This window comes from Danio rerio, chromosome 14 (assembly GCF_049306965.1).
Source record: "Danio rerio strain Tuebingen ecotype United States chromosome 14, GRCz12tu, whole genome shotgun sequence".
NCBI lineage: Eukaryota > Metazoa > Chordata > Actinopteri > Cypriniformes > Danionidae > Danio > Danio rerio.
In genome coordinates this window covers 40,037,675-40,062,190 of record NC_133189.1, presented here as the reverse complement: position 1 = coordinate 40,062,190, position 24,516 = coordinate 40,037,675, and the positions used below count along the sequence as shown (strand labels likewise).

The 24,516-nt window shown below is 35.1% G+C and overlaps 2 protein-coding genes across 6 annotated transcripts in view; one reads left to right on the top strand and one right to left on the bottom strand.

The window, feature by feature from the left end:
- The first annotated feature begins 14 nt into the window (after positions 1-14).
- srpx2 (sushi-repeat containing protein X-linked 2) lies at positions 15-24,114 on the top strand. 2 transcript variants are annotated; one of them, XM_002664435.8, is made up of 10 exons: positions 15-226; positions 6,408-6,488; positions 6,568-6,759; positions 9,836-10,012; positions 11,091-11,214; positions 11,308-11,429; positions 12,346-12,525; positions 13,984-14,117; positions 14,214-14,335; positions 19,327-24,114. In XM_002664435.8, exons 1-10 carry the CDS (start codon positions 157-159, stop codon positions 19,505-19,507), a joined length of 1,383 nt encoding a protein of 460 aa, XP_002664481.2. In that variant the 5' UTR covers positions 15-156; the 3' UTR covers positions 19,508-24,114. The 2 variants fall into 2 exon arrangements, with proteins under 2 accessions (XP_002664481.2, XP_073778201.1); XM_073922100.1 differs by lacking the exons at positions 6,408-6,488; positions 6,568-6,759 and having other exon boundaries at positions 19,327-21,208.
- Positions 20,960-24,516, bottom strand: part of sytl4 (synaptotagmin-like 4) — a 16,823-nt gene continuing 13,266 nt past the window's right edge. For 3 of the 4 annotated variants that reach the window (XM_021481021.3, XM_021481020.3, XM_009291117.5), the window contains 3 exons: positions 23,852-23,960; positions 23,553-23,764; positions 20,960-21,546 (listed from right to left, as the gene is read on the bottom strand). In XM_021481021.3, the coding sequence (XP_021336696.1) occupies positions 21,404-21,546; positions 23,553-23,764; positions 23,852-23,960 (464 nt within the window). In that variant the 3' untranslated portion in view covers positions 20,960-21,403. 4 annotated transcript variants of the gene reach the window in all.

Sequence of the window (24,516 nt, the reverse complement as noted above, 5' to 3'; positions counted from 1 at the left end):
CAGAGACTCCACTCGCATTTGAAGGTTTTACTGCGTGGGATTCACTGCTTGCAACTACTCTGTCAGAGTTAGTTATCCGAACGATTACTCTGGAAATATCTGAATTTATCTTGGGTTAAGTTTTTATATTAACATTCTCCGCTGGCATCCAATACAATGCTCAAATGTATTATTCTTTTTGTTGAGTTGTTCATCATTTATCAGGCTCTGGGTGATAACACTGAGGGTAAGACATCTTTATTTTCTCATTCTTTATATACACACTGAATTAAATCATGTAGAACTGTATTCTACACAAGCTTTCTGATTGGTTGTGTTTTTCGTAAAAGGCTTAATATGAAAAACAGCTGTGATTTTGTTTACTTTAGCATTATGGTTATGGACTATCGGGTCTTTTTATTTAGGATTTTTTTAGGATTTAATGAAACTAAACTCAGACGAAATAACTTTTAAACTTCTGGATGCTAATTATGTTTTATAGATCCTTCCATATTCTCACTGACACTCTCAATTACTCTCTCAATTACACTCTCAATTACAAATACTCTCAGTTAATCTGGGATGGTTTGGATTGATGAATGATTCACACTTCAGAGGAATTAGTGACGTGCGTTTGGCCAAATGAGCAGTTTTACCAAAATCACAGACATAAACATCTTCTTAGTTTTGTCCATTAGGCGTTTATTGTTACCAGAAACATATTATTAACATGCTGACTGATGTATGATGCCTATACTGTCCTGTAATTACAACCCAGTGACCCAGAAAATGAATGAGTGTGAGTTTAGCATTTGTGAAAGAAAGAGCCCTAATTTGACCTTTTAAAGGAAGAACTTTACTCCTGTGTAACCTTTGGGTTGACCACCCCTGAGGCGTAACAAGAAATAACAAAAAAAAGAGGAAAAAAAATCTTGAATATGCTACGAGATTGAAATGATTAGCCAAAACAAATGAGTTTACTCAAAATATTTATTGCCAGAGTCTTACATATTTACCTGATTAAAATTGGTTTGGCTTCTGCACAGTTGCAAATAGCTGAAATAAATGAGAACAACATTTTTCCCTTCACACAAACTGGAAAGTTTTCCCTTGAGGAACGGCATCATAATGTTTTCCAGGTAGAGTAAACCAGTCTGGGTATTGACAAATGTTGAGTCAAAGTCTTGGTATGTTACAACTTTATAGACTCTAGACAGCTGCAGTCAGTCTCTTTGAGGATGATTTCAGCATTTATACATTTAAAAAGAATGTATTTAAAATATGGCCATCTGTCCAGGAAGTTTCCATGTCTTCAGGCTTTATCGGCTGGGATGTGCTCCAGCATCCCTGCGACCGTAGATTGGACAGGCGGTTTAGGAACTGAATGGATGGATGTTTGAAATGAGATGCCGCAAGGCCTGGCAGCATCATTGCATACGGTTATCCTCTTTGCATATGCATCATTGGCGAAGATTCAGATCTTCTGTTGCTCAGACTTGTCCCATTTTCTTACAACTGTACAAGAAAACAGTGAGTTCTTAAATAAGAGCTTGTCTTGGTCCAAAGGAGACACCCTGGACAAGTGGTCAGCTCAATAACTGATAATCATTCCTAAAAACATAAAAAGTCCATTTCTTTCAGGGTTGTCACAATCATTGATAATCTGGAAAGTGGCTTTGTCTGCATGAAAACAAAACAAAAAACTTGATTCAATAAAGATATAAATGTTACTCAAATATAAACCTAATAATTTCAGAAACACTGAGAATAGCTGAAATAAAATTTTAAAGTAAAGAATTAAGTTAAAATAAATAAAAAGACAAAATTAATGCTTTAAATTAAACTAAACTGATATGGCAATAGGATTTTTAGACTAGGGAAAATAAAAAAATCCCAAAGATTTAGAATGAAATAATGTAATGGTGTATAAATAATACTACTATAAAATACGCTACACTTACTGGCCACTTTATTAGGCACAAATTACTAGTACCAGGTTGGACCACCTTTTGCCTTTAGAACTGCCTTAATCCATCATGGGATACAAGGTACTGGATATATTCCTCAGTGATTTTTGTCCATATTGACATGATAGCATCACACAGTTGCTGCAGATTTGTCGGCTGCACATCCATGATGCAAATCTCACGTTCCACCACATCCCAATGTTGCTCTATTGGGATTGGAATCTGGTGACTGCGGAGGCCATTTGAGCACAGTGAACTCATTGTCATGTTCAAGATCAGTCTGAGATGATTTGCGCTTTATGACATGGCGTGTTATCCTGTGAAATTAGCCATGGAAGATGGGTACACTAGTCATAAAGGGATGGACATGGTCAGCAATAATACTCAGGTAGGCTGTAGGTTTCTGACCCTACAATCTGAATGTCGCAGCGGAAATCAAGACTCATCAGACTAGGCAGTGTTTTTCCAATCTTCTATTGTCCAATTTTGGTGAGTCTATGCAAATTGTAGCCTCAGTTTCCTGTTCTTAGCTGACAGGAGTGGCACCCGGTCTGGTCTTCTGCTGCTGTAGCCCATTCGCCTTAAGGCAGGAAGTGTTGTGCATTTAAAAATGCTCTTCAGCATGCCTCGGTTGTAACGAGTGGTTATTTGAGTTACTGTTGCCTTTCTATCAGCTCAAACCGGTCAGACCATTCTCATCTGACCTCTGGCATCAACAAGGCATTTGCACCCACAGAACTGGATGTTTTCTCTTTTTGGACCATTCTCTGTAAATTTTAGAGATGGTTGTGCGTGAAAACCCCAGTAGATCAGCAGTTTCTGAAATACTCGGACCAGCCCATCTGGACCCAACAACCATGCCACGTTCAAAGTCACTCAAATCACCTTTGTTCCCCATTCTGATGCTCGGTTTGAACTGCAGCAGATTGTCTTGACCATGTCTACATGCCTAAATGCATTGAGTTTCTGTTATGTGATTGGCTGATTTGAAATTTGTGTTAACGAGGAGTTGGACAGGTGTACCTAATAAAGTGGCCGGTAAGTGTATCTCTTCCATAGACACTCAGCTCCTCCTGTTAGACATTCTCTATAAATCTCTGTTTTCAAAGATCCTAATCCAGTAAACACGGACGTGCAAACCCTGACTTGGCTGGATCTGAATTTGTGTGTGTGTGTGTGTGTGTGCAGACTCAGAGAGTTGCAACTTTTGGCAGATGTGTTTTTGGCATTTGCTGAAACAAGTTCTGTCCTAGCTTTCAGGTGACGCACTGTACAGTACTCAGCTTTTTATGTTTCCATTAACAAACTTCACAGTATATTTTCCCCTGAAATAAAAGTTTTTTATAGGCAACACTGACTTTGATAGACTTAAAGGTTTCCTCAAAAATGTCTACGCATATGAAACCAGAAAAAAAAAAGTGTGTGATTGGAAAGAATGATGATGGTGGTGGTTGTGCTTCATGGAAACAACAACAAGGGTGGTCGGGGATCTTTTTCTCTATGGCTGAGGCCGCAGGACACTGATGAGGCAGCTGATTTGCTGCTGTGATGTGCCTGCCAAACTTTTAGAAGATCACTTTTAGAGGACTTATTTGAGATCAAAGCCTAAACTTTTATATTGGCTTTCAGGCTCAGAGTTTTATCCTCATGACAGTGGTGAAGTTGTGCATCATTTATTTGGAAATCTAGGACCAGATTTTCTAAACAGGGAAAATATTTGGTGGAATGACTTTATGCATTGTGAATTGAAAACACCAAATACCATTTGTTATTTGTAAACAAATAGTCAAATTAAATAAAAAAATAAATAATTGAAATTTGGACAAAATGTTATCAACATTTTTGATTAAAACCAATATTAACATTTTACTCAAACCATACCTAAATAACTCAGGCAGTGAGTTTTTAAATGGTCTCTTTTTGTTTTTCTCCATTGCTTCATATAATAGATGAAGGCTGCACAATATATCGTTTTAACATCGATATTGCAATAAGTGCATCTGGAATAGTCACATCTTAGGATACGCAATGTTGAGGAGCCGGATTAGTTGATCAGAATCAAAAGGTCAAAACACATGAGATTTGTGGGGAGACACTGCAGAATTGAACCATAATATAGTAAAAGTTTAAAATGGTTATGATTTTAGGGCATTTGTGAGGATTTTAAGAGTTTGAAGAGAACATAAAGAAGCTTAATAAAGATATATTTTATTGAATTATTTATTTGATGAAGATTATGCAATGCTCTGTTACATTTGATCATTCAATTTCTTTACCGAATACTGATAGACTCTCCCCAGAAAACCATAAAGCACTGTTTATTTCACTTTAACATGTGCTCCACGGCGTTTATTTATGACTGTAGTTTGTTAATTATTTGTATATAATCAATTTCATAGAATAGATTTATATTATACTCCCATATAAAATCACCCCAATCAATCTAAAGTAATGGCTTTCCAAATACAGGGTGGGCCATTTATATGGATACACCTTAATAAAATGGGAATGGTTGGTGATATTAACGTCCTGTTTGTGGCACATTAGTATATGTGAGGGGGCAAACTTTGCAAGATGGGTGGTGACCATGGTGGCCGTTTTGAAGTCAGCCATCTTGGATCCAACTTTTGTTTTTTCAATAGGAGGAGGGTCATTTGACACATCAAACTTTTTGAGAATTTCACAAGAAAAACAATCAAGTGGATTTTTCACTAAATAATTTTTTTAAGGTTAAAATGTTTAAAGTTAAAATATAAACTGGAAATATGAGATTAATTATCATAGGCATTAAGAAATAATACAGTAGTGTATAAAATAATCGATTTTATAAAATATTTTTATTTAATAAATGCTCAATAATCTCTACAAAAGTTTGCTTTCAAGCTCAGCAATTACTTATGACACTGGTGAAGTTGTGCATCATTTATTTGGATATATAGGATCAGTTTTACAAAATAAGGAAATATTTTGTGGATTTTTTTTTCATTTAAATTAGCTTTTAAATTCACAATACTTAAAATTGATAAATATCTGAAGAAAAATCTGGTCACACTTTACAATAAGGCACTTTACATTGGTTAATGCATTTACTAGCATGAAATAATTATAATAATTATATAACTCGGACTCTTTAAACATTTAGTTAACCATAATTATTAGTGCTTTTGTTTTTAACTAATGCTTAATTGTAAACAAATTATCATTAGTTAATACTTAATTAATGCATTATTTTGGACCCTTAAAATAAAGTGTTACCGAATTTATAATACCAAAGTCATAAAAAATTCTGAAATCTCAAAATCCAAATTTTAGGCCTTAAAAAGGTCTTAAATTTACTGAAATATTGTGCTATAGGTCTTAAATCTTTTTTTAAACAGGTCTTAATTTTTCTTTGTTTATGTATTGCTACTCAATCTGGCCAAAACCCATACAATTACCAATAAAACATTAAACTTTTTATTCAAAAAGTCATTTTTAACTCTGTTTATCATAATGGTTTAATTATTGTCCTTACAGTAACATTTGTTTAAAAGTGCTCCTTGTATTTACTGCTAACAAAACCGACCTGGACAGATTGTTGTGCATAGATTTAGTTTATTGTAGTCTTTAAAACTTTTAAAACACGTGTTCATTTTATTTATTTATTTTTAAGTAAGTTTATGTTGGGAAAAAAGTGTAAAGCTTGATTTTACACAATATTTAAAATAGTTTGCTAAGAAATAAAATTTAAATATATATATATATATATATATATATATATATATATATATATATATATATATATATATATATATATATATATATATATATATATATATATATATATTGTTAATGTAATTTGAGAAATGCCTTAGCCTTTAGCCCTTTATGAGTCTAAATTTAATTCATAATGGTCTAAAAAATGTCAAAAAAGTTTTAAATTGAACTCTGTGACACCTGCAGAAACCCTGTAATAATAGTTTAATGTTTACTAATGCATTATTAAAATTTTAAATTTATGATTGTTGTTATGAAAATTAGTTAATGCACTGTGAGTTAACATGAACTAACAATAACTGTATTTTCCGCTAACTAACATGAGCAAATACTGTAATACATGCACTGTTCATGTTAGTAAATGCAACATATTATAGAGTGCTGTTAAACTTGAGATAAAAAGCTTTGAAAGCAATGAAAATCACTACAAAATTACTAAAACTCAAATTTCAAATGTATACTGGAAATATATGAAAAAAACAAGCAAAAGAAATAATATAATAAATAAGAGATAATATAATATTGTATAGGCGAGGCAGTGGCGCAGTAGGTAGTGCTGTCGCCTCACAGCAAGAAGGTCGCTGAGTTCATTCCGCTGTGGCGACCCCGGTATAATAAAGGGACTAAGCCGACAAGAAAATGAATGAATAATATTGTATAAATAATACCTCTTCAAAAAACACCTCTATAAACATTTGCTTTCAGGCTCAACATTTACTTATCATGACACCAATGAAGTTGTGCATGAGGATGAGATTTACCACACCCCTCAGTTGGACTACAAACGTAAGTAGGCTCACAAATACAACCGACAGTATGTCTAAAAGCGAAGTCTACACTTACATTAAACCCATTTGTCTGGCAGATCCGCAGTGGTGTCATAGACTCAAGCTCACCAGCGGGGAGGTGTCCTGTACGTCACCTCGAGGAGGTCGCCACCACAGCACACTTGGTACTCGCTGCATGCTGTCCTGTGATCGTGGATATAAACGACTGGGACGATCATCAGTGCAGTGCATGCCGAACCGCCGCTGGTCTGGAAGTGCTCTCTGTCGAAGTAAGTCTACTTAAAAGGTAGCAAAACAATTAAAAACTCATAAGGGTGATTCAATAATTGGAGGTTTTGCATTTCAAGTAAAACAAATTGGAAAAAGTAAGTACATTTGTTACTTACTGTCAACATTGTTACTCTTACAAGGAAAAAAAAAACACTTAAACAACCCACTTTTGATGTTTATCTTTAAGTCTGAATATTTTCTCAGTGAATGCAAACATTGGATCGTATATCAATGAGGAACAAATATATATATTTGTTATATATATATTTATTAGGGCTGCATGATATTAGAAAAAATAGACTTTGTGACTTTTTACAATACAAATACAATTTCACCACATGATTTAAATAGCTCTATTTGGAAAATCATTACTTTAGACTGATTGGGATGATTTTATATGGGAGTCAAATATAATTATATTCTATGTATAAAAATCTATGTACATATAATAAACTAATTTAATAAATAAATAAACACAATGGAGCACATGTTAAAGCTTTACGGTTTTCCGGGTAGAGTCTAACAGTATTCAGGTACAGGAACTGAATTATCAAATGTAAAATTCTATAAATAATTCAATAAAATGCATCTTTATTGAACTGCTTTATGCTTGTTGTGCTCTTTTAAAATCCTCACAAATGCCTTAAAACACATAAACATTTTAAACTTTCACTCTATAATGGTTAAATTCTGCAGTGTCTCTCCACAAATCTCATGTGTTTTGACCTTTGGATTCTGATCAACTCTAATCCCAACTCAGCGTTGCATATCCTGATTCACAAATTGCAATATCGATGCTCAGACAATATATTGTCCATTTAAAAAATAAATAAATAAATTATATATAATTTATTTATAATTTATATATATATATAAATATATATATATATATATATATATATATATATATATATATATATATATATATATATATATACATATATATATATATATATATATATTATAAATAAATTATAAATTATTTATTTATTTATTTTTTAAATGGACAATATATTGTCTGAGCATCGATATTGCAATTTGTGAATCTGTATTCTGAAATCTGAATCTGAAAAATATTTGATTATACTTTTGTTTTGGAAAGATTTCATTTATTTCATTTCATTTTAAAAAGCCCTAAATTAAAAAAACCATTTAGGGCTTTTTAAAATGAAATGAAATAAATGAAATCTTTCCAAAACAAAAGTATAATCAAATATTTTGATCTATCAATAACACAATAACACACAATGGAAAAAATACACAAATTCAGACAACACAGAATCACATTAGTCTATTTACAGTTTTTCTCAGTCACTTTAGTACATTTCTCAGATCAGAATTGAAATTTTGCGAAAACAGTAAGTAAATTTCTCAAAACAATGTGTACAAATTGCAAAACACAGTGGATTACCTGCAAAAGCCAGTCTCTTGCTAAAATTTTTTAGTTCATATCTCAAAACTACATTTCTGTGTTAATACAAGTGTCAGTGTCGTCAGAATTAAAAGTCCTTTTGTCATTGTGTACGGATAAGACAGTCTTAGTTGTGTTGTCAATATAATAGTGTACTCTGGAGCGGTGTTCTGAAGTAAACTATTTTTTTGTTGTTGTTGCTGTTTGTACTGTAATCTGTTGGCAGATCATGTCAATGTGACACAAAAAGGAAAATACACAACACTGCATAGAACAAAGAAAAACATAAGTAAAAATGTGAACACTTCATTAGAAAAAGTCAAGATTCACTAGGGAGAAATATACAAATTCAGGACAGATTTAGATAATGGAAATGTATTGACCAATTACCATGTTTGTAAACATTCAGGATGCGTGCGCAGGGCGGTGGCAGAAAGAAACATGGAGCGCTAACATTTACTGCGAGGGAATGACATCTTATGCAAAAGACAAGGAAAGAAGACAGAGTTAACGTTATACAAGGCCTGGGTAATTACACGTAGTGTGAACTTACCGGATATAACATGAGAACTGCAGAGTCCAGCATTTTTAATTAGGTCGTCACTCGTCACTTCATTCAGCTCCCTTTAGCCAAAGACGTCTGCAGTTGGCAGTAAAGCAGTGTGGCGTATGGTAAAAGTTACGCTTTCAATTTTTGGACTTCGAATTTGGTATCCTACCGCACAACACAACATATTTACTATTGCAGCTGGTCTTTTTTTGCAACCGGGGACCCGTGTCACATCATGTGTGACATAGGTTGGTAATTGGTCTATAGAAAAATGCATTGTGACAAAATATTATGCCAGCTTGTTAAAGCATTTTGCATGTAAAGACTTATGCTATGAACTAATGCCTAAATGTTGTGGCAGTGAGACTATTCAGACAGAGACCATTATAATCCATTTTGATCAACATTACATAAGCAATTGATAACGTAGGAAACAGCAGAGTTCAAAAGCATTTGCAACCTGATTAAAGAAATGAGAATCAGCTTTTTTGATGTGCACAACTGTCACAATAATCTGAAGATTGAACAAGTAGTTTTGAGAATTTTAATTCTGATCTGGGAATTGGATTAAAGCGTTTGAGAAAAACTGTAACAAAGAAAAATCTAACATTAGGTCCCACTTAATATTAAGTGGCCTTAAATAATATGAAATTAGGCTTAAATCAGTGATTTGTTACAATGTATTTATTGTGTAAATACATGTTTTTACATTGTATTTATGTTTTGATTAAATTAATGTTTTATTAAATTAATTACATTTATAATTACAACACTGTTGACCATCCCTTATACCATAACCCACCCTTAAACCTACACAAATTACCAAATCTGTCCCTAACACAAAGGTAGTCTACCTTTGTGTTTATTTCTGACGTAAGTACCTAATAGTTAACTTCACTTTATATAAAATGGGACCTCTATATTTTATGGTCTGTAATGGACATGACAAGGCTCACTTCACACAGAAAGCAAATAATGACTTTGGACACCAGATGTACCTGCAATTATAAAATCCCTCACATAGTCCTTTGATTCTGAGCGAAGCATGAATTAAGCAGCTGCTGCAGTGAACTAGACCTGAATGTTGTGTTTATATTTTGTCTGAATCTCTCAGGGATACGATGCCAGGTTCTGTCTGTGATTGACCACGGTATGTACAGTTGTAATCGGGATTTTGTGGTGGACTCCAGGTGTGACTACACCTGTGATGAAGGCTATCAGATTGAGGGCGATCGCTACCGCTTGTGCCAAGAAGATGGAAAGTGGAGCGGCACAGAACCTACATGTACAGGTAGTGTAAAATTATCATTTTGAAAGTCCAAAAATTTACAAAGTAGGTCAAATTTATCAAAACAAAGGAAATCTCATAAAACAAAGCTTTAATCAGATTTTTTGAAGCAACTAGTCTGAACATGTTAAAGGCTATATAAATACTTCAGCCAAAAAAAAAAAAAGAAAAAGTTTGTCTTTTTTTTTTTTTTTGGAAGAACTCTGATTTTGGCTTAAATTGCAGTCCTTGATGATAAAAAATGAAAAAAATAATAATAATAAAACTCACTTGATGGCTACCAGCACTTTGAGAGTCAAAAAATACATATACAGGCAAAACAAAATTGATATCTGTGGCTCCTGATGATAATTTGAGATCTTATGAAGCACAACAATCTGTTACGTAATAAAAATGTACACATGTGAGAGAAAACACAGAATATACCTCTTATTCAGCGTACACTACACCAGAGATGCCCAAAGTAGGGCCCCTGGGCCTAAGTTAGCCCATGCTAACCTTTGATTTGGCCCACCATTCCATTTGAGTAGAGAGGGAGAATGATGAGCAAACATGATGGAAATCGTCATTTTGAATTCAATGCAACCTTTTGTTTGTTTGTTTGTTTGTTTGTTTTGTAATTTATTTTGTTTTGTAAATGAGTCAAATTTTTAAAAATAGAAATAGTCAATCGACAGATAGAGGACATTAGCAGGTGCAACTTAGTGTATTCAGCATTGAACTCTATGATGTTACTAACGGGATTGTTGATGTTTTTACTCTAATAAACTCATAATTTTTCACCGCATTCGTTAATATAACTCAAAGCAATGTTTTCTATTTATTTCTAAATATTAGGAAACAAATTAGAAAATTACTTATGGAAGTTTTCATGTAATACACTTTGGTTTATTTACCTTCGGCCAACAGCCATCAGCCAAATTTAGTTTTTCGCCCTTCGTAAGAAAAGGTTTGGGCACCCCTGCACTACACATTTGGTGTCAAAAGAATTGACAGATAGGTTTCAGATGCCATTATGCAATTATTTACACACATTTTTAATAAATCAGAATGTAACATTTGATTAAATATGCACTTTCAGATTATGACCCTCCCAAACTGAAATGTCCTTTGTCCAGAGAGAAGGTAGCAGAACCAGGAAAACTAACCGTCATGGTTTCCTGGGATCGTCCTGTAGCTAAAGATACCGCTGACCGAGCATTACGGTATGTGGATCACGTTTTATGCAAGACATTCCAGTTCTTTTTAAAGAGACCACGTTGCTGGCCGTAAATGATCTTTTGGTAATCTCTCATTAGGGTTTTGCGAAATGGACCAGAGTCGGGATCTGACTTTCCTGAAGGAACACATGTGATTCGATATAAAGCCTATGACCAGGCTGGCAACATGGCGACCTGCAAGTTTAATGTGCATGTTGAAGGTAAAACCAGTATAGAATTGTGATTTTTATTCGAAATTTGACATAGTGTGAACTAAAACACGAAGAGAGGATGTCCCATAGAGTTGCTTCTTCCCTTTTTAAAAAAAACAAACAGCCAATAGCGTTTAGTTTTTCTCACAGCTCTGCCAGTGAGAGCAGTTGAGCTCAAGCACATCAAATGAAAAGCAAAAGAAAATTGTCTTGAAGGGGGCGGGGCATGTCAGATACTAGACAGCATTTGATTGGTTTAAGTTTTGATGAAAAACAAAAGTATGACGTGTTTTGAAAAAATCCATTTCTGCGGAAGTGACAAACTGCAAGCTTGGGTGTTTATATCTTATAAATGTGAATTTGTCACCAATTTAAAGCAAACTAGACATCCGTAAGAATAACATACTGATTGTTACATCTAAAAAGCTTAGATGAAAACACTGTCATCTACTCATGTTGATCCAAATTGCAACTTTCTTTACTCTAACCAGTTCCTCAGACCAGTTTGACCTTTTTTTTTTAAATATTGAGGGATGGATGAAGGTTAAATGAAAACACAAATATTGAACCAAATATTGACAAAAAAAACATACATATATATATATATATATATATATATATATATATATATATATATATATATATATATATATATATATATATATATATATATATGTGTGTGTGTGTGTGTGTGTGTATGTATGTGTATATACATATATATATACATATATGTGTGTGTGTGTGTGTGTGTGTGTGTATACATACATACATATATATAAGACTATATATGTATGTGTGTGTGTGTGTGTGTGTGTGTGTATATGTATATATATATATATATATATATATATATATATATACATACACATACACAGTCTGATGGTTTACATGTCTTTATTGTTTTTTTTTTCTCTCTCTCTCTTAGTGAGACGCTGTCCAAAGCTGAAGCCGCCGATGCATGGTTATCTGACATGCTCATCTGATGGGAATAATTATGGGGCTATATGTGAATACCACTGTGATCCTGGCTTTGAAAGGACAGGTTTTGTGACACGTGTTTGTCAGCTTAACCGCAGCTGGTCTGATGAAGCAGCTCAGTGTGTATGTGAGTATGTGCTGTTTTATTATTATCATTAATTAAATATTAGCAATTTAAATAAAAAAAAATCATATATTTAATATTTTTATGTATTTACACACACACACACACACACACACACACACACACACACACACACACATTTTATTAATTCATTTATTAATTTAATTCTGGTAAGCTTTAAACAGAATACTCCATCTACTTTAATGAACAAATGTAATTGTATATACATAGAAATCATATTAAATGCAAGTTAAGTGACTAATGCTTTAACCCTTTAACTGTCTCTTCATTTTTGAGTTTAATGAGATATAGTCTGTCAAGATAAGTTCAGGTTTAGACAAAATAAATAAAACAAACGTTTACATACATTTATATTGATATACACTCACCAACACTTTATTAGGTACACCTGTCCAACTGCTTGTTAACACAAATTTCTAATCAGCCCAGTTCAAACCGAGCATCAGAATAGGAAAGAAAGGAGATTTAAGTGACTTTGAACATGGGATGGTTGTTGGTGCCAGATGGGCTGGACTGAGTATTTCAGAAACTGCTGATCTAATGGAATTTTCACGCAAAACCATCTCTAAGGTTTACAGAGAATGGTCTGAAAAAAGGTTCTGTGGGCACAAATGCCTTGTTAATTCCAGAAGAGAATGGCAAGACTGGTTTGAGCTGATAGAAAGGCAACAGTAACTCAAATAACCACTCGTTACAACCGAGGCATGCTGAAGAGTATCTATGAACACACAACACGTCCAACCTTGAGCTGGATGGGCTACAGCAGCAGAAGACCACACCGGGTGCCACTCCTGTCAGCTAAGAACAGGAAACTGAGGCTGTAACTCGCACAGGCTCACCAAAATTGGACAATATAAGATTGAAAAAACATTGCCTGGTCTGATGAGGCCTGATTTCTGCTGCGACGTTCGGGTGGTAGAGTCAGAATTTGGCATTAAAAACATGAAAGCATGGATCCTTTCTGTCTTGTATCAATGGTTCAAATACATTTTCTTGGCAAACTGGCCACATTAGTATCAACTGAGCATCGTGTCAACACCACAGTCTACCTGAGTATTGTTGCTGATTATCCATCCCTTTATGACCACAGTGTAACCATCTTCTAATGGCTACTTCCAGCAGGAAAATAATCTCAAAATTACCAGATCTCAATCCAATAGAGCACCTTTAGGATGTGGTGGAACTGGAGATTCACATTATGGATGTGCAGATGACAAGTCTGCAGCAACCGCATGATGCTATCTTGTCACTATAAACCAAAATCTCAGAGAAATATTTCCAGTACCTTGTTGAATCTATGCCATGAAGGATGAAGGCAGCTCTGAAAGCAAAAGGGGGTCCAGTAAGGTGTACCTAATAAAGTGGCTTTATGAGTGTATTTATGTAAAATGAAGTCATTTGTCTCTATTTGCTGAATGAAATATTTGTTTTTTGGTACAGTAATGGACATTAAAACAGACGTAAGGTCAGCTGGTGCTCTGCTGGATCAGTTTTATGAAAAAAGAAGACTTCTTGTTGTATCTACACCAGATAATGGTAACCAGAAATACAGGCTTCAGAACATGATGCTGCAGGTACTACAGACACACTATTGAAACAAATCTTCATAAGAAAGAAGTATTTTTGCTGGAAAACTTCACAAGTGTGTGTTTGTGGGAATGTTGTTACAGAAGGCTGGTTGTGGTCTAGATCTGCGTCATGTGACTGTGATCGAGCTGTTAGGAAGTCCTCCTCGAGCAGTGGGCCGCATTAAAGAACAGCGTCTACAGCCTGAGGTTATCGAGGATCTTAGGTAACTTACTAAATATCTACAGTTGTGGTTATATGTATTTAAATTAGGGTTGGGCATCTAAGCTATAATGCCGATCCGATACGCATCTCGATACAAAGAATACGATCCGATATATTAGCGATACATTTGTGACATATTGCGATGCAACACGATACGATTCACACCCATATCACGATACGATGCGATATTTCAGCACTAACTTATTAGATCAAGTTTATGAGATGATGTGAAAGAGGATGCTGTGCCATTGAATGAGTTTGATTATTTATTAACCAAGCAAAACCAAGACTTTTTTACAAACTGGCTCTTCTCTCAGAGCCAGAGTGTCAGTTTACAGTAGAGGGCCATTTTAGAACATATAGCACATATTATTTAAGTATTTTCAAGATAAACAGAATGTATAAGTGCAATAAATATTAAAATATATATATTTGCACTCTTTCAACATAAATAAATTTAGCATTGCACAACAAGAATTGTGATTTAACTTTTCAACTATGAAAACAAGTTTTACAAAGATATATTTTGCCACTGATTATTCAAAACTTATGGTTGTGAACTAGCAGTGTTATGCTGCTTTGAAACATCACTGTCACTGTAAACAACAGGCTAATAAAAATATAACAAACCAGCAATCTTCTTGCTGTGAGGTGGTCAAACTACCCACTGTGCCACCGTGACACCCAATTATTTTTATCATTATTATTATTAATATTATTATTATTATTATTATTAAATAAAAATTAACAGGAGGAGGTGTTTAAAACCTTCGTTCTCCGTGACACTAGGCTGAATATCTTTGCAGATGAACAATGCAATAGCATTCGTTATTGGCGTAGAGCGAGCAGAACTGTTGCGCATGGAAAAAAAACTTTCAATGCTTTTCTCACCACTTTTGGAGCTGGTTGAAGCAGTGCGAAAGCCGGCGATGCAGAAACACTGGAAGATGCTTTCACAACAACACCGTGGCGCCGCTTCAAGTAAGATATCAGATTAGTCGTACTGCCCGCGTATTTTACAGATGCGCGGCACATTTTGCAAATTGCATCTGTCCTGTCATGTCGTCCATCCTTAAATCCATAATGTTGCTTGCCATACTTTAGATTTAAAACTCAGTGGGGAATAAAATGTTTGTTTTGCTTCTCGCGCTTTCTGAGGGCGCTCCACTAGCTTCATCCGCACACCTGATACACTGAGTTGTAGTGTGAGTGTACACATCCGCAAATCCGTTGCTAAGGCTTACTTTATGTAGGTCGATTAAATTATGCGCCAAAAACAGGTTGACAACACTTGTTAATAAATAAAAAAATACATTCTATATTAAAAATAAAAGCTGTATCTCGGAAAAATCGATGCATCTCGCAAAAACCGATGCATCTCGATTTGCTTCCAAAATTTCATTCATCCTCTGCTGCTCTACCGATGCACTCGCATCGTGCACGCGCATGACCGCGTATCGATACATATCGATTAATCTTCCCATCCCTAATTTAAATGCTGTTGATGATGTTCTTGAAATGAATTTTTTGCACTTTGTTTTGATGTTCATGTTGATCAATGTGTAAATTGTGGCTTCATCATTATCAAACTTTGCACAATCACTAGAAAAAAAAGAACCACAAATGATCATTGCTAGTAGGAACAACAAATTTTCAAGTAAACTGGCATCTAGATTTCTTCGCTGTTCTGGTAGAGACATACTGACCAGTATAATTTTTATTCAGGACCAGGCCTTATTTTAATAAAAGCCACACGAGAGTCTTGGACAAAATATTTTGCAAAGAATTTTTCCACCACAGCAGCTATGTTTCCATCCATGTTTTATTTAGGAGAGGAGAACAATTCCATTTACACCATTTAAAAATAGCAGTATTTCTGGTGGAAATAGTAGCAAATATATTGGCACCTCAGTATTGTAGTGAGAAACAATATAAAACTATTAATAATACTATATTGAGTGTAAATGACAATTTATTAAATGGATGCTGCCTTTATAGGGACTTACAACTTTTCTACTGGTTGTCCGAACCTCTGTTTTTATTATCAATTCAAGAGTTCACACTTAGCTGATGATTTATAAAAGCTTGTTTGGCATGCTGTCCCGGGAGAGAGCCCCGAGCTCAAGGGATCCTCGAGCCCGGGGCTTCTTCTCGTTGGCAGAGCGAGAGGGGAGCCTGAGCTCGTTGGATCTCAGAACTCCCGTGCTGCGGTAGCTAAGGGAACAAAAGGGGTTAGACAAATGATTGATTGTTATGCATGTTGAATGTCTTTGGATGGTGGGAGGAAACCGGAGAACCCGGGGAAAACCCACGCGGACACGGGGAGAACATACAAACTCTTCACAGAAACGGCCGCCGGCCTGGTGGGACCAGGGCCGGCAGTGTTCTTGCTGTGGGGCTCACAGTGCTAACCACTGGGCCGCCGTGCCGCCCGATCTGAGGTAAAGGAGGAGAATAGGGGAGGAAGGGGGTTTCTTCCAAACGAAGAGAAAATGGACTGAAAACTGTGGTTATTTATAGTAGCTTAGGGCTCATATGATTGGAAGATAGTGATTAGCAAATACGAGACCGGCTGTGATAAATCATAAGCACATGATCCTCTCGAAATTAGTTTATGAATAAACTTCACTTATTTGCACCAGTTTCTGAGGAAGCAACTTTTTTTTTTCTTTTGGACACATACGATCTATCCGTCATTTACTTGCAAAATATTAGTGACATCCCAATTATCTGTATTATTTAAAGTGATCATTCATCAATAATCAAGATTTAATCAGCCGGTTCAAACCATTTAAACTGTCAGTGACATTTTTTTTTTCTTTAACAAGAATGTGACTTTACATTTACAACTCCGTGGACCCTTAAAGTCTTAAATACCTTACTATAAAAATAAGGCCTAATCAGTCTTAAATTCTCATTTACAAATTTAATAGATCCAACCCTGTAAAGAAGATTTTGTTTGCATTTTGAAATCCATTTCAAAATCTTTGTCTATCATCACGCAGAACAACTTAGGCAGAACCAAAGTCAGTTTATAGTCTTTTGCGCAAACTAGCAAAATACACGCTTACTGGGATTTTGACAATTGATGTTTATGGGGATTTTACAGTATAATGGCTTATAATAGCTGCGTCAACCTTATTCATTCATTTATTCATTTTCTTTTCGGCTAAAGTCCCTTTATTAATCTGGGGTCACCACGACGGAATGAACCGCCAACTTATCCAACATATGTTTTACGCAATGGATGCCCTTCCAGCTGCAACCCATCACTGGGAAACATCCATACACATTCACAAACATACAATACGGACAACTCAGCCTAACCAATTCACCTGTAGTGCATGTCTCTAGACTTGTGGGTGAAACCGAAGCACCCAGAGGAAACCCACGCGAACACGGGGAGAACATGCAAACTCTTCACAGAAACACCAATTGACCCAGCCCGGGCTCAAACCAGCGACCTTCTTGCTGTGAGGCGATTGTGCTACCCACTGCACCACCGTGCTGCCAGCTGCGTCAACCTGACATTGACAAATAAAGAACTAGCGAACACAGAGTCTGACGTTTTTTTCACATGACCAGCTTGATCAGTAACCAGCTCGCAGTGTTGGCATAGAGACGCCCGCAGACATTGGTGCAGAACTTTTTCCAAAGTGACACTATAGTAACACGATAAGTTAAATGCCTTAAAATGTAAACAAAGCTATAATAAATGTTTTTTTTTTCTTTCAGGCTTTTAAAATGTATAATGTAATGTATTTTTTATTTAATGCCATGTCAGCAACCAAGGCTATTTTCATGGCAGGAATCTTTCAACAATAAATATACAATTTAAAAATCAACAAACAAAATGAAACATAAATTAAATAAGATTGTGTTAATACATGATAAAAATTCTAAAATCTTTTCTGGTTTCACTTTGTTAAAAATGTCCTTAAAAGAGTTAATTTCATAAAGTCTTCTGGAATCAGTAAAAGCAGGACAGTCCAGTAAAATGTGTTTTATAGTAAGATGAGTTTTGCAGCACAAACACTGAGTAGGGTTTTCACCTTGGAGCAAAAAACCATGTGTTATTCTCATATGCCCAATACCACATCTGGTAAAAACTACTTGATCAAATCGATTGTTAAAATGTCTTAAAATTCTGTGTGAAATTTCAGGTTGGATTTCATATAATTTATTGTTTTCTAATGCAACCCATTCCTTTTGCCACTTGTTTAAAATGTAAGCGTTTATAAAAGGTTTCATCTCTGATGGAGGGATTTGGCATTTGTTCACTACTTGCTTCAAAGCATCTTTAGCAGCTGCATCAGCTCGCTCATTGCCTGAAAGTCTGACATGTCCTGCAACCCAGCAGAAAATGATGTGATAAAACTGATTTTGTAGTTGGTGAAGATTTCATAACTTGGAGGCATGATTTAGAGTCTGTAAAAATAATAGATTTCTTTTGTTGGGCATTTTCTATATACTCCCATGGTAAAAGTAAAGCGCGGGCTTCGGCTTTTAAAATGATGTGTGATAAAAAAAAAACTAAAAATTCTGGTAATTTAAAGAAAGAAAACATCAGTCGTGTCAACAAAGTTGTCAGCAAACAAGTGTCTATAAAAGAATAATAAAGCTATACATATACAATATTGTTATTTTTAATAATGGGCATGTTATTGATATTGGAAAATTATGCTTTGTCAGTGTTGTTAATGCAGTTTGGTTTGATTTATTTACACTTTATAAGTATTATTAACAGTGTTAAGAATGGTCTTTAGTCCTCCTTTTTTTCTGTAAATTCTGTACCATAAAATCTGACTTAAATTTCATTCTGTGTGGTATCAAAAATTCTTAAATATAACTCTTAGCAACCTACACACTCAGAATGGAAACACAGCTAGTGCTTTTATGCTGAAGGAAATCATTTTGCTGATGCACTCCTCTATGCACGTGTGTTTCCAATCTAATGTATGTCTGCATGTGTTATTTGTTTGTCTGTAACAGACAGGCGCTGCATATCTCTATGGCATATTTCACCATGGTTCTTCTGGATGATTATGGTGTGGATCGAGAGCGTTTTGTTAACCCTACCAACTCCGAAGAGCTTTTTTCCTACGTAGACGAATTTCTGCTCACAGAGGAGGAGCGAGAGAGACTGGAGATGAACGGGGACTTCTGTGAATGAGCAACTAAAAATGTTCATCAATTGGTCAACAGGTCATCTACATACCTCAAGATTCTCCTGAATAACTACACATTTGAGGTACTATTATCAGAGAATCACAGCTGGAAATGTGATTTGGAACAGGTTTTAATCTGCCAGTGGAAAACTGCCAGATGAGGTTGCAAAAGATACATATTCTAAAGAAAATATTTCCAACTAGGGCTGGGCGATACAGGAAGAAATCATCACGATATAATTTTTAATACGATTCGGTATCAATAATTATAGAATAATTTTTACAATCTTATTAGGAATATTAGAATTTTTTTTATTTAACTATTTTATTTCAATTTATCAACATTACTAAAGGCTAATAGTTTTAATAGTCAAAAATAAAAAATAAACAAAAATATCTCGTCTCTTATGGCTCATAATAAAATAAGTGCTAAAGAAACTCAAATTTAATAAATAAATTGATACAAAGTGTGTGCAATGATAAAGCATAAACGCTGAACAATCAAAGAAAACTTTAAGGTTGATCAACACCTGTAAGGTGTCTGTAATAATAATCACACAGTAAACCACAAACTCTATTAACAAAACAAATTATGATAATCAAAGCTTTTAAGTACAGTACCAGACATCATTATTCAAATACATATTGCAACATTACGAATTGTAAAGTTGAATGACTACATTACCCCTATGCTAAAAACTCTTTCAGAAGGGGATTCTAGTGGCTGGGAAGCACAAGAAAAGAAACCAAAAAGCCACTCTGGTGACATCCTTTTTCTCTTTACTGCTGCTTGTCACGGCACTCATTTTCTCGAGTGTTGTTGTTCTGACCTGAGGTGGCGAAACTCAACCGCAGTCTGTTCATATGTCGGGTCTAAAAGCATGTGAAAAGCGTAAGCACCTGGATTCCTTTATTTTCAATGAGCTTTGTGCTCAAGCACCTCTGGCATCTCTCTTAACTAGGTGGACATAAACCATTTTCTTAGAGGATGACAAACGAACAAACCATTGCTGCGGTTCTAATCTTAATTTGTATTTATTAAGAGAATGTAAAAGCACTGCAGTGTTTGGGTTCTCCGAGTCAGCAATTATTACCGAATATGTATATTGCATACAAAGTTTGAAGCAGATTGATTAGTTCTACTTACATGAATCACGGTGCGCACATGGCATTCTGAATTGCTTTCAACTAGGTGTGCTTGGAAAATGCGTGGCGTGGCGTCACGTGCCTGCCTTGATTGGAAATAACCCATAAGCTTATTGCCATTCCTTCCAAGGCGCGTGCCCAGCAGACACATTTTAATAAAACTATATCGCTTCATACCGAAACTTCATACTGAACCTTTTTTTTTTTTTTAATTGTAATTGACAATGGTGTTCAGTCAATAAATATCGATCCCATATTATCCACCCAGTCCTATTACTAACCATCTATATTCAAGTGCACAGCACATTGTGTGAATTCTTAAAAATATTTAATATTTATTAAAATGGTATTTTCAATAAGGCGCTTACAATGGAGTACATCAGCTTTATGACATGACAATACATTGTGGTTAAATATGTCAAAGATTCTGAGCTATACATCACATTTAAACTGAACTAAAATATTTTTAAGAACATCATTAGAATGATGATGTACCTGAAAACAACAATTCTGATACAACATTTATGGGAAATAAATAAAATTCAGATACACACACTTCACTTTTTCATTTCATTATTTTTAAACCATCTGAAATGCTTCAAATATAAAATCTCTAAAAACTCTTGAATTCTTTTTTTATACTGTGATGCATTAATGATCTTGTATTGCACAGCTGCAACAGAGCTACACATAAACGTTGTGGAATGTGTAACCCCCTGTCCTGATCATGATTTGGGAGGTGTTGCGCAATGTCCTTACTTGCCCTTTCCCATGGATGAGCGCAGGGGAAGAGTGCCCTCTGCCCAAGAGTCTGGGTACTGCATCATCTTTTTCCACAGCAAAATCTCCTCACCTGTAGAGTCGGCCATCCACTCCTCCTTTCCCTCCTTCACTGTCACTGCGCAGACATCAGTTTCAGATGACTTAATTTCAGCAAAGATGCATTAAAAGGATCACAAGTTGCATTTAAATTTCCAAAAAATATAAAGCTACACAATTGTGCAATTTACAGAGACCTATGATTTCGACTCAGCAACGCAAGAAGAAAGTTTAAAACCCGAACACAAGTAGTCGCAAGAGCCACATATAAAGGCATTTTTACACCAAGAGCACATGGTATTGCATTTTGGTTGACCAGTTGTGATCAGATATTTAAAGGGTTAGTTCACCCAAAAATGAAGCTTCTGTTATTAATTACACACTAATGTTGTTCTAATCACCTAGGACATAAATGAACTCTTTCATCATCCATAGACACCAATGCTCCTGAGACCTTCGAAGTCCAGAATAGGAACAAAACAAAATGTACAAACATTCCTTGTGACGTCAGTGGTTCAACTTTACTCATACAGTATGAAGTTCCAAGAACATTTTTGTGCGCCAAAAACATCTGTAAAAATACAAGTCACTAGCTATGTTTTCATCAAAAAATGCTAATTAAATTTATGTGCAAAACAGGAATATCGCATAAAAGACATGCAAATAAAGCAGCTTTTAAATCCAACGAGTCAAAGAGAACAAAATCTTCTTTCAGTCACTTCTTGATTAACTGGTGCCAAATATCAACAGTAAAAACGGAATTTGCTGTGTTAGTAATAGTTGCGTGAATCTTTTCTTCATTTAATAAATGACTTGCGCCTCATAAGACACACAATGCCGTTTTTGAATGCATATTAACACTAATACTGAGACCGTTAGGCATTTTAGAATGACCAAAACAACATTTCAGATGTTTTACATTGTGCCAGCTGCTTTTGTCTATTCACACACATTTTATCATCACATGATCTCTTATAGCAAAATCACATGACTTTTTTAATGCGCACAATCTAATTTGTTCGGTAAAAGTGTTTCCATCGTAGTTTATGAATATTTTTCTTACCAAATAAAGTTTCCTACTCGGTTGTGCATATGTTTTTATGCACATTTTCAAAATGAATGTGCATCTTTGCGTTTCCTTCAACCATTATTTTATGCACATATCCAAAATGAGCAAGAAACAGGTGGATGGAAACATGGCTAATGTCTTTCATTTCATTTCATAGTGCACATTTACTACAGACATTATGTTGCTTGTGTGTTGCACTGCTGACTCTAATAGCAATATGTCAGACTGCCTGCAGTAAATGTGCACCCTGATGACCTGATGTGGGAGAGAAGACATTGGCAAACAGTTTTTATTTTGTTTTTGGAGATTTGTATGATTACAGTTGAACCACTGAACCCATTTGGAAGGTTTTGTCAGTGTTTTTGGTTGCTCCTTATGAAAGATGAGGGAGCTCTCAGATTTAATCTAAAATATTTTCATTTGTGTTCTGAAGATGAATGAAGGACAGAGGATTGGAACGACATGATGTGGAGTAATTAATGACAGAACTGTCTGGGTGAACTAGCCCTTTAAAAATGTATGTTCACACAGGTGTAAACTCTTTATGTTCACACACAGATTGGTAAATTATGAGAGGGACAAAATGGGATCTTTCAACTGTCAGCCACTCATCCTCACTTTTATAAATCTTATCAGTTTAATTTAGAAAAAGCACATTTATTTGAAATCATCTGAGATGCAAACTATTACTTTTATATGCAATTCGTGTCTGAGGCACTTGCTGAATTTAGGGACCTAAACACTGTAAAGACCTCTAGCAAGCTTAAACGACAGCTGAAATTTTCAGAACTCACAACCATTTTTTTTTGTGAAGCCCATTTAATATTTTTGATATTTACTGACGCTGTGGTTAGAGGTGATGGTCACTTCTAGAAACTAGAAACAAGATGGACTTGACAACATCACGCCTCTATTGTAAGCTATTGTGTGTACAGGACATTTCGAGACTCATGGGAGAAGTAAATACAGTCAATTTCCATTACTGGATTAGTGAACTTATTCAAAGATGTCCTTACCTGCTCCCAAGCTGAGACGAACTCCTCCCAGGAAATCATTGCTGGACAGGGTCTCTCTGTCCCAGACAGTGAGCTCCAGACACATGTCCTTTAGCTCATCCAGACTCAGGTTGTTGTACACAAATGTGTGGTTGTAATTTGGGCTCTTTGTCTTTTTCACCACTGGAGTTTTCTTCTTGGAGGAGGACTTGCTCTTTGATGGCAGCAGATACCTGAGGGATAGAATGATTGGCAGAGGTATTAGTAGAAATACACAAACAAAAACTTTAGCGGAGGTGATGAAACAGATGTTTGCATACCCTTTCACAAATGAATCACATGTGCCTCCAGCTTTCAAGGCTGTCAGATTTTTGGCTTCTTTGATCAACACGTGTAACTCAGAACCATCAGCAGGTTTGCTCTTTTTCCCTATTAGACAAAAAGTACACAAAGTAAAAACCAGGCACACTCCTAAAAATACAGATTCTTACTAGTGATGCAACTTGAATCCACATTTTACTTCTTAACATGACAATATTTTGCAAGAGCATTTATAATCAATTATCTTAAGAACCTATTAAAATTATATATATATACACATACACACACACATACACACACACACACACACACACACACACACACACACACACACACACACACACAAAATAAATAAGGACTTACAAAAATAAATGTGCAATGGAAATTTTCCATGGATTTTAATGTTTTTGCATGTCAATGCATTAGTTCCTGCCTTCTTTTTTAGCAGTGCTGGTTCCAGTAGCTTAATTTATATCATTTTAATAATACAGGTTCATAATATATTTATTTTATGCACTATTTATGACATGATTACATCATTTGGAGTGCTTCATGTGAGCAAACAGAGTTAAACATGTTTGTCTTGCTTTACTCATACTCTGATTTGAGGAACTTTCTGGACAGCATCATGAACAAATTTGACTATTAAACATCTGTAAAATAA